The sequence below is a fragment of the Hypanus sabinus genome, chromosome 2 (assembly GCF_030144855.1).
Source record: "Hypanus sabinus isolate sHypSab1 chromosome 2, sHypSab1.hap1, whole genome shotgun sequence".
NCBI classification, from domain to species: Eukaryota; Metazoa; Chordata; class Chondrichthyes; order Myliobatiformes; family Dasyatidae; genus Hypanus; species Hypanus sabinus.
The window spans coordinates 88,912,694-88,924,786 of NC_082707.1; the positions used below are offsets into that span (position 1 = coordinate 88,912,694).

Genomic DNA, 12,093 nt, shown 5'->3' on the forward strand with positions numbered 1-12,093 from the left:
GCAGGAACCAATGTGTCAGGCAGCATCTATGGAGAGGAATAAGTAGTCTTACATACCCATTTTCTGTTTTCTCATTCCCAAATCCTGTTTCTGTTTTCCCATTTTCTGTGGTCACAATCCCAGTTCTCATTGAATTCAGTTGATTAGAAATGTTGTTTGAGCTGCTAGCAACACCTTACGTATATTCCACCTAGGTAGTCTCCAACCCAATGACACGATTATCATTTTCTACTTCTGGTAAAAAAAAATTCCCTCCTCCTCTTCTCTTCATCTATTCTCTTTCCTCCTCTCAGCTGCCTATCACATCCTCCTTCCTTTTCTCCTGAGCTTCACCGTCCTATCCTATCAGATTCCTTCCTTTCCAGCCGTTTATCATTGCTACCAACCCACTTTCACCTATCACCTAGCTAGCCTCATTCCCCTCCCCACACCTTTCTATTCTGGTATATTCCATCCTTCCTTTCCAGTCCTGAAAGGGTCTCGGGATGAAAGATCGACTCTATTCACATCCATAGATACTGCCTGACCAGTTGAGTCCTTCAGCATTTTGTGTGAGTTGCTTTGTTTCTGCTTTTCATTTTCCACCAATAGCTGGCTTCCCCTCACCTGAGTTACAAACAGAGCACACTGGATGTGTCAAATATGCAAGCAAGATTTATACTTCAGATATAAAGTCAAACAACTCCCGGAACATCCTTTCATTCACACAGAGTGGCATGAGTGAATCCCACTTAAAACAGGTAGGTGCCAATGAATTTTAATATCTCTTCTCTGAATTATGTTGGTTGGGATTTCTTTTCGTTTTGGGAAAATGTGTTTTATTTTTCATTAACTTAATCTCTTTGGAAACCATCAGCCAGTGAGCAAACTGGGGATAGATTCAAATTTGAACAATTACCTGATCTGTTTTTACAATGCTTGGCAAAGAAAAACATTTTGACAATCAGGAATACTCTAATATCAATTTTGAGTGTTGATGCCCAGACATCACAAAAACAAAAAGCACAAAAAACATGTCATTAAGAAAAAGCTGTTTAGTATATTAATATGACTCAGACATAGCTTTGGTTTTGTTTTGTTTTCTTTCACCACGTTTCTCATTAGAAGTATTAAAGTAATTAGAACAATCAGGATTATTGAAGTAATATTGATGCTTCACTGAATTGGATCATTAATTTCTGGTTTCCACTCTACTTGTACTGCCAGACCCACGTTCCCCTGGTATGTTAAGCCTTATTTCAGATTTTCATCATCTCTTTTATCTCTCAAGCACCAAACATACTCTGCATAGTTAACAAGCCAGTGCAGGTTGGGAGTAGTATTCATGTTTGCCTTCGTAATAGAGCATAGAACATAGAATAGTACAGCACGTTACAGGCCCTTCGGCCCACTATGTTATGCTGACCCACAAACCCTACCTCCCATATAACCCCCACCTTGAATTCCTTCATATACCTGTCTAGTAGTCTTTTAAACTTCACTAGTGTATCTGCCTCCACCACTGACTCAGGCAGTGCATTCCACACACCAACCAGTCTGAGTAAAAAACCTTCCTCTAATATCCCCCTTGAACTTCCCTCCCCTTAACTTAAAGCCATGTCCTCTTGTACTGAGCAGTGGTGCCCTGGGGAAGAAGCGCTGGCTGTCCACTCTGTCTATACCTCTTAATCCCATGGGATAATGGATGGAGATCCATGCCAAACATTTGTGGCATCATGGCAGCAAATCTTCATTAAAACTGTCCCTAATGCTGTGACTCAGCTGGAATTTTGTGTGATATTTTCAGTGTAGTGATAGCTGTGAGAGATGCTGTCTTTAAGACAAAGGCTTTCATGTCATCTGGAAAAGTTGAAATAAGAAGGTATTTCCTCTGCATGTGGACTGCCAGCATGATCAGCAGGTTAGAGATGAAGCGGGGATGGCAAGTAATGACTGTTGAAATCTCTGCGGGAGTTGCATCCGGTATCCGGGAGCAGTTAAGAAAAAATCCATTGCAATTGTCACGGTTAATTCACTGACAGAATCAGAGATAACATTTGCAATCTTATGATGGACACAGCTACACATAAACAACACACACAGAAACATGGACACGTACAGACATAGACTTGCACACTCACACAAACACTCTGACTCAAACACATTTACATATGTGGTCATATGCATGTGTACACACACACATACAAACCCGCATAGAGTTTGATCAAGAGAGAGAGAGGGGCATTGATTGCTTGATGATTTGTGATGGTATGATTGTGTCATGATCCAGTGGACGTGTAATGACATGCCTCAGAGCTGACATTTTATCTCTGCAAGTTAGCAAACAATTCACTGAACTAGACCCGTAGCACCTTGCCAGGAAAACAATGGTATTATCACTGTCCTGTCAGAGAGGAATGCTGAGGGTTCAGGAGGAAGTAGGATATAGTGAGAGAGGTAGAGTCAGTATCTTGGCCCTACCCTATTTTTCTTTGTCAAATGTTATTTCCATTGTCTAATCCACGTCAGATTCCACCCCATCCCATCCCTGCACTTTCTGAAAACATAAAACTAACTTTTCTCTCGGTGCATTTCTGACAACGGGTTTTCAACCTGGATCGTGAGCTCTGTTTCCACAGTTGCATGTGACCTGTAGCTTTGTCTATTTTTATGTTATAAATCCTATGTCTGATCAACTCAAAACTTTCATGATAACTTTGTCTTTGGGACCTTAATTCTAGATCCCAATGCTTCAGAACAGTAAATGCTGGGGATTCATAATTTGCCAGTTTCTTTTAAACGTGTTTTGTTAAAGAAAAATTGCTGCCATCAATAACAGGATTAATTCGTCTTCCTTTTCTATAAATCTAAATATGTCTTAGTTCATGCAGTCAATATTGAAAATAGAACATGCATCTGTTTTTTTGCAGGAACATTTGACAAACCATCTCAGCTCCACATTATGATCTCCATGCAGAAAGCATATTTCTTTGTCGTAATATTTGCAACTGCAGGTGTGTTGTACAAATGCTGGGATTTAGAAGGCTATTCCTCCATTCAAAGGTACATGCTTGGAATATTGCATGTAAAAACCGGATCTAGTTCTGAAAAAGATGATCGTGATCTTGCATGCTTATACAAGAAACCCGGGATTATGTTTGTGGAGTCGACTGACAACGTAGAGCCGACACCATTAGTGGTGTGTTCAGTGGAGTCTGCTGCTCTCCGAAACCCAGACAAACCAATCTATTACTTCATGAAGGGATTTAGTGGCAACTTGAGCCAGTATCCACAGCCTGAGTATAAAGGCATCCCATTGCTCTCCTCAGTGAGGAATGTCACCATTCTACCCTTGAATCTCACTGAACTGTTTGAAGACACTCCATTGAAAAGCTGGTATCAAAAGGTAATCAACAGAAATATCTGATTTTGTTTGGTAAACCCAGTGTTTGACTCAAATTAACTTGTTTTTAAATGAATGTAGAGTATTGGTAGGACTGATGGGAAATAAATATCCAGGGCAGAAGTACTGAATGCAGTGAAAGGCAATGCCACATCGACAAACATTGCTTCGCCTATTCTTTACTCTTAAACCAGTGTTGTTTCTGAGAGCATTTTACTGCAGGCCAGATGTTGGAGGCAAGGCAGACACGCTAATGGACACCAAAAGGAAAGGAACATGGCATATTTTGAGACAAGCCAGTGCTGTACAAAGCAAGTGGAGAAAATTAATGTGACTAAAAATTTAAACTTGACACCTTGGGTCTCAATGGAAGACTGAGCAGAGATATCTGTACAACAGTCACTTGCCTAACCTGGCTTTGGATTCTCCAGTGTAGAAAGACAAGAATCCTGATGCAGTGCACTAAAATTGGTAGAAATACAGATAATTTGTTGCTTGACCTGAAGGAGTAATTGAGCACCTGGAAGATAGATAAGGAACTTCTATAAATAATGACTTCCCTTCTCACATGACCAAAGTGCAGAAATTTTTCCTCTATGTACATGCAAAGGTGCTGTATGATGGAAGATGATTATTGGTGGTAATAGGTGTTCGACGTAATTCCATAATGAAACTTCCAACATGTGGTCCAAAACCTAAAGTCAAAAGATGATGGATGACGGTGGGAGCCCACATATCCACACAACTCAGAAAACTTCTTAAAGAAACAGCACACAAGACACAAGCACTGCAAATCTACTTCATAAAGAGTCATAATATCTTCAGTTAGTCACAGCATAGTCCTCTGAAGCACATAGTATTTAAATACCTTCCAGCACATTACAATGAGTGAATATTTTAGGGAACTTGTTGATGCCAAGGTCAGTGTTAACTCCCGAACAACAAAGATATGATTTTATTTTGTTTAAGCAACTTCATTGTCAGTGTCTCAGTTCAATACCTGAGGTCCTCCACCTTTTCATCCCACAATCCCCTTTCTCACCCAGTGTGTACATGAGTACAAGGGAAAATGCACATCCCTACTAAATGCTTACATAGTCCTAGTTGACAGAACTCAACATTCTCCCATCCTTTTTGTGTATATATTGAAAAATATAAGTTAAAAAAATTCAAGACCATTCAAATACCAATTAGGATATGAGAGTTAGTTTTAACCCCTGTCTTTAAAGAGGGTGACCACTTGCAAGACTAAGGTCCTGATGGAGTACCAGGTAAGGCTCTAAAAACCTGTGCCAACCAACTGGTGGGAGTATTCAAGGACATTTTCAACTTCTCACTACTAAGGGCGGAAGTTCCCACTTGCTTCAAAGAGGCATCAATTATAACTAAAATAATAATGTGAGCTGCCTTGATGACTGTCACCCAGCAGCACTCACATCAACCGTGATGAAATGCTTTGAGAGTTTGGTCATGACTAGACCAAACTCCTGGCTCAGCACACAGTAGGTCAACAGCAGATGCAATCTCAATGGCTCTTCATATGGCTTTAGGCCACTTGGACAACCCAAAACCTATGTCAGGATGCTTTTCATCGACTATAGCTCAGCATTTAATACCATCATTCTCACTATCCTGATTGATAAGCTATAGAACCTGGGCCTCTCTACCTCCCTCTGAAATTGGATCCTCAACCTGTGCAGATTGGTGATAGTACCTCCTCCTCGCTGACGATCAACACTGGTGCATCTCAGCGGTGTGTGCTTAGCCCAATGTTCTACTCTCTCTATACCATGACTGTGTGGCTAGGCATAGCTCAAATACCATGTATAAATTTGCTGATGATACATCCACTGTTGGTAGAATATCAGATGGAGATGACAGGGCATACATGAGCGAGATAAACCATCTAGTGGATTAGTGTTGCAGTAACAACCTTGCACTCAATGTCAGTAAGACAAAAGAGCTGATTGTGGACTTCAGGAAGGGTAAGACGAAGGAGCACATACCAATCCTCATAGAGGATCGGAAGTGAAGAGAGTGAGCAGGTTCAAGTTCCTGGGTGTCAAGATCTTTGAGGAGCTAACCTGGTCTCAACATACTTCTGCAGCTATAATAAAGGCAAGACAGTGACTATACTTCATTAGAAACTTGAAGGAACGTGGGACCTCTGCACAGGACTGAAAGAAGTTGCAGAGGGTCATAAATTTAGTCAGCACCATCTTGAGTACTAGCGTACAAAGTACTCAGGACTCCTTCGAGCAGCGGTGCCTCAGAAAGTCAGCATCCATTATTAAGAATCCCCAGCACCAAGGGATGCCATTTTCTCACTGCTACCATCAGGGCACACACTCAGTGATTCAGGAACAGCTTCTTTCCCTCTGCCATGTGATTCTTAAGTGGACATTTAACCCATGAACGCTACCTCACTTGTTTAATATATATGTAGCTTCCGCGACCCCAGTTGGCCCCTGTTCGCCTAGGGTGAACTGCCATCGTCCCACCAGAAGTGCAATACGTCGGTGTAAATACAGAGTAATGCCCCCCAGTACACGCTCGCAATACAAATACCAGACAATGCACCCAAAAGCGAGTAAATAGTTGCAACTTTAGTTTTCTCTTAGTGATGGGTTAGTAGAAACAGATGATCTAAAGGCGCCAAATAAATAAGTTTATCAGTTTGTGCACATAATATTTTAATATGTTGTAGCTCACGCCTCCGATTCCGTCCACAACGACGTTCCGAGCCTTCGGCCACCGTCCGAACCACCGACATCCAGTACTCATCGCTCTGGAGCCACTGTCCGCCCCTCACACATACGTTCTCCTCACTCTCTTCCTGAAAAAGACCACAAACTCCCGCTCAGCTCACACACACAAGATAGCATAACAATTCTCCATTAGTTAGTTCCCTATTTATCGGTAGTCAGAACCCAAACATTCCAGACACAGAAACCCATTACAGCATTACAGAGAAGCCAGTTCATTATAACAATACAGAGAAGCCATTTTGTTAGCCTGAACAGTTAACACCACTGTTACGGGTACTGAGAACCCGACATTCTCCCCCTACTAAATTTAGTCATGCCCTCATGACGCTGATATAATTTGCCAACCCTTCCCGCAAAACACAAAGCCCAACCCAAGTGCAGAAAGCAGGGACATTACTCCCCAAAACAGTGGAGATCCCACCCTGTTCCCCGGGTGCTACATAGACCAACATATCTGGGGGGGCGCCTACTTCTCTGATAACTGCGCAGTCCATCTTCTACCTCCTCCACTTCGGACACTACAGAAGACTCATGGAAACTATGAGGCGAACCCTCCTGCAAGCGGTCACCCAAACCCTTTTGCAACTCGGAACCCTCCATCTCTTGCTCGAGCCCCACATCCTCATCTCCAATGCCCTGTGTTACTCCCAACAGCCCATCACTACCCCCCTTTACCCCCTCTAACCCAGTGGGGGAAGGGCCAGTTGTAGCCAACTGAACCAGATGTCCAATATGTTGACTCCATTGACTCTCTTTGCTGATCTCCAGCATCCTGAGCATGTCTAGCAGGGTCTGATTAATCCTCTCTGGCTGGAGGTCGCCCTGCGGGTGGTATGGGATGGTCCTCGATTTCTCAATCCCCAGCATATCCAGTAACTCATCTATGAGCTTACTCTCGAAGTCCCGTCCCTGGTCACTGTGTACCCGTCGGGGAGGGCCGTAATGCACAAAATACTTCTCCCATAGCACTCTCCTCACTGTAGTTGCCCTCTGATCCTTGATCACACCTGGTGTAATGATCCGTGATGACTAGGACACTCGCCGTGTTGCTGGAATCGGGTTCAATGGCCAGGAAATCCATACACACCAGGTCCAAAGGCCCCGCACACTGCAAGTGAGACAACGGAGCAGCCGGCACAGGCAGCGTCTTCCAGCGTATGTGACGTATGCAGGACTTGTAATACTTGTCGACCTCTGACCTCATTCGGGGCCAATAAAACCGGTCCTTGAGCAATCCATAGGTCTTCTCCACCCCCAAGTGTCCAGAGTCATCATGCAGTGACCTCATCACAACCCTCTGATACTTCTCAGGCAGGACCAGCTGCCAATGCTGAGGTTGGTCCGGGGGTGACGTTACCCGGTATAACATTTGGTTCTTCAACCACAACCGAGGCCACTCTCTCAGTAGCAGAGACACTGAGCCGTGTTGTGTCTTCTCCACCCGGGCCACGTCCCCCTTCCCCACTGCATCCCAAATAATGCCATTGCCAGGGTCATCTTGCTGAGCAGCTGCAATTTCCCCAGGACTCAACTCTGGCAGCTGTGGGGTCTTCAGAGTGGTTATGCCACGGTAAACTGGGGTAGGGCATCATCGGACGCCCCCAATGGGACCACCACACACTCTGGCCTCTCCTTTTCGTCGGCCTGCGTGGTGATAGCAAACTGACACATGGCCTTCACTCCGGATGCAGGAACACTCTCCCACTCCTCGTCCCCCTCCAGGTCCTCATGCTTCCATCAAGACAGAGCATCTGCATCGACATTCCGGCTCCCCGGCTGGTACTTCAGGCGAAAGTCATATGCAGACAAGGCGGCCAACCAACGATGACCGGTGGCGTCCAGTTTCGCCGAGGTCAGGATGTAGGTAAACAGGTTGTTGTCCGTCCGCACCTCAAACTTGGCCCCGTAGAGATAGTCACTCAGTTTATCCATCACTGCCCATTTCAACGCCAGAAACTCCAACTTGTGGCTGGGGTAGTTCCTCTCGGAGGGTGCCAAACTCCGGCTGACAAATGCTACAGGCCTCAGCCCAGCACCCTGATCCTGATACAAGATGGCCCCTAACCCCTCCCGACTAGTATTGGTGTGTAGCACAAAGGGCAACCGGGGTTCCGCAAAAGCCAGCACCGGTGGCTTTTCATTAGGCTCATTAGCACCTTCATTAGCCTCGCTTCGTGTTCTTCCAAGGTGGATCCAAATACTATCAGGTTGTCCAAACATATCAGCACTTCAAGCAGGTTCATATCCCCCACGGTCTTCTCCATGACCCTCTGGAAGGTGGCAGGGGTCCCCGATATGCCCTGGGGCATCCTTTCGAACTGGTAAGATCTCAGAGGACATTCTCCTTATCCACCTCACTCATTAGAATCTGGTAATATCCACTCCTCAAATCCAACACACTGAACCACTTTGCCTCACTCAGACAGGCCAGCACATCTTCGACCCTGGGGACCATATACTGGTCAGGGATGGTGCGCCTATTCAGGGTCCTATAGTCTACACACATACAAACCTTCCCATTTTTCTTCCTGGCCATGACTATCGGGGAAACATAAGGGCTGCGGGACTCTGAAATTATCTCAGCTTTCTTCAGCTTAACTCAAATGCTGCCACACATCGTTCACTTCGGCAGGGACCAGTTGCTGTGACCTTTCTCGAAACGAGGTGTCTTAAGTCACCCGGATGGTGTGGTGAGTGCTCCTGGAACAGCCCACGTAAAACTCATCTTGGGAAAAAACATCTTTCAGCATCAACATCTTCTCCACCATCCTCCGCACAAGCGAGGCCCAAAATTTAAACACCCCAGCGGTCAACTTATCCCTGTTTTCCAATGGTTCTCCCCCTGGGAGCCTCACGGGGACGCTGTGCATCACCGTCACTGGGAACAAATGCGCCAGGGGCATTCCTCGTTTAAAAGTGATCTCCCGTTGCATGGTGTTCCTGATGTTCACCACTACCCAGCGTGCCTTCACCACCGAGTGCTTCTGTAGCTCAGGCCTCACCAGCACCCCAGCTGGGAATCTCGATTCCCCCTCAAGATCCTCCAGGCTGTCCACTACAAAGGCTTCACCCTCAGGCACTCTGGGGTACCTGGGGATCCCCACCACTCTTGCTACCTCACTGGGCCATACCATCCTGGGCTTCGACTGGGCACACCATACAGTTCCTCTTTCCAATGCCGTGTCCCACCCATGGCAACCAGCCACATCCTTAAAGGTAGCTTGGAACACTAGGTGCACCAACAGTCCTCACCCGCCTTCTCCTTGCAGGCCCCCGGGAGTTTCTGTACAATAGGAGTGTTGTACTGACACGCCTGCTGTTGCAACCGAGTCCGGGCAAACCAGTACCAAGGCCTCATGAACCTCAGACACTCCCACCTTGGCCTCGAGGAACTTCAGCCTCACAGACAAATAAACATTGTATGGGTACTGACCAGCACTGATAGCCCAAATTTCCAGGGCACTGAAGGGCGTCAAGGGTAAATGCGACAAATACTGATCATAGATTGAATGGTACAATAGCGTGACCCGCGACCCCACTTCAAGTATGGCTTTTGAATCTATTCCCTCTATCCGGATTGACATGCCGGATCAGGGTCCCACCAATCCTTCTGGGATAGGGTATTCTCCTCTCGGGGGTCCCGTGGCACATTGCTGGGAATGTGTTTTCCCAGAGACTCCAGACTGTTCCCTCACTGGGTCTCCTCTAAGTTTCCCGACCTCCCCCCCATCCTTCATCCTTCAAAAACGATAGGACCCGCTCTCGAAAATCTCCGACCCAGCTGCTGGCAACTCCTCAGGTGTCCCATCAAACCCATCAAACCTTTCCTCTGTGACAATATGCACGCCCCAAGGCCCTGTGTCACTGAGGTCACAGAGACGGTGTTAGTCCCACCACCGAGACGTCAGCACCAATCTGCACTAACACATACCTCTAACCATACTCAAACATCGAATTAACACTTTGCCTGAGGTACACATGTGCACCCCACTTAATACGCAGGCATGAGTAACTGGTATGTCCTCGATCTCACACCAGAGTTCAATCTTATCTGAGTCCATCTCCCCTTGTTTAAACCGGGGCGAATTACCACGTATGTGACAAATTCAAACCCAGATGAGAAACCCCCACAAACGTCGCCTCAGTTGGCCCCTGTTTGCCTAGGGTGAACCGCCATCACCCCGCCAATAGTGCAATACTTCGGTGTAAATACCGAGTAATGCCCCCCCAGTACACGCTCCCAATACAAATACCAGACAATGCACCCATAAGCGAGTAAATAATTGCAACTTTGTAGTTATCTCTTAGTGATGGGTTAGTAGAAACAGATAATCTAAAGGCACCAAATAAGTAAGTTTATCAGTTTGTGCACATGATATTTTAATAGGTTGGAGCTCAGACCTCCAGTTCCATCCACAACGACCTTCCAAGCCCATGTTCACCATCTGAACCGCCAACGTCCAGAATCCATTGCCCTGGAACCGCTGTCTGCTCCTCACACCTCCGTCCTCCTCGTTCTCCTCCCAGAAAAGACCATGAACTTCTGTTCAGCTTACACATACAAGATAGCATAACAATTCTCCATTGGTTAGTTCCCCCCTTATCTACAGTTATAACCCAAACGTTCCAGACACCGAAACCCATTACAGCGTTACAGAGAAGCTATTTCATTATAACAATACAGAGAAGCTATATTGTTAGTCTGAACAGTTAACACCACTGTTACAGGTACTGAGAGTCCTACGTATATTATTTCTGTTTTTGCACAATTTTTAATCTATTCAATATATATATACTGTAATTGATTGATTGATTGATTTTTTTCAATATTATGTATTGCGGCTGCTGGTAATTTAACAAATCTCACAACACATGCCAATAATAAACCGGATTCTGATGCTGATATGAATAGAATTCATAATGCCTTCACTATGTGCCTTTGACAGCAGAAGAGCTGGTGTTCCTCCTTTGTGAGACACCCAACTAGAACTTCCTTTGTAGTTGACTATTATTTTAATTTCCTTTCTCATTATTTCTACATCTATATTTCTCTTCCTGATGTTAAATACAGTTCTTTATTATCACTGAAATACTCAGTTAATGGATGAAATTTTCCTTGTCATTTATACTGTAGGTAAATCCACAAAAGGAGAGGTTTTGGACTCATGTACTTGCTGATGGCTGCAGGTTAGCATTGATCTGGAAATATGGAGGAATCTACCTGGATACTGACATTATATCACTGAGGTCTATGCCATTTGATAACTTTACCTGTCCACAGACCCCAAACGTTTTCAGTAATGGAGCAATGGGTTTCTATCAGAAGCATCATCCCTTTTTGTGGAATTGCATGGAAGATTTTGTGGCCCATTACATTGGACATGTTTGGGGTCAACAAGGTCCTCGACTGATCACCCGTGTGCTGAAGAGATGGTGCAATACTACTAAACTAGCCACCTTCATTGGCAAGGAATGCAATGGTATCTCTATATGGATCTCAAAACGTTTCTATCCAATCCAATATTCAGAATGGCAGAAGTACTTTGCTCCCTGGAAAAAGAAGCATATAGAATGGGTCTTTTCCAATACGTATGGAGCACATGTCTGGAACTTCATGAATAAACACAAGAAAAGAAAAGTTGCTGCTGGAAGTGGATCATTAATGGAACATTTCTTCCAGTTGCATTGTCCAAATACATACAAAAACTTAATTTAATCCAGCAATAGTACAGCATCATTTTGGACCTGATATTGTACAATGAGTGACATAATTAGATTGACAAGTGTGCATTCATTATTAAACTAGGAATTCTGACAAATGGATACCCTTTTATTCAATGATTCAATGGAAATACTCATCAGAATTGAAAACAAATTTCCAACTCCAGTTTTATGTGATGTAACTGGGCCAATGCATGATCTTCGATTTCACTTTTATAAATT

The 12,093-nt window shown here is 44.7% G+C and overlaps 1 protein-coding gene across 1 annotated transcript; it reads left to right on the top strand.

The window, feature by feature from the left end:
- The first annotated feature begins 3,046 nt into the window (after positions 1–3,046).
- On the top strand, positions 3,047–11,866 carry LOC132405215 (alpha-1,4-N-acetylglucosaminyltransferase-like). Its single transcript, XM_059989907.1, has 2 exons — positions 3,047–3,385; positions 11,285–11,866. Exons 1-2 carry the CDS (start codon positions 3,047–3,049, stop codon positions 11,864–11,866), a joined length of 921 nt encoding a protein of 306 aa, XP_059845890.1.
- The last annotated feature ends 227 nt before the right edge of the window (positions 11,867–12,093 follow it).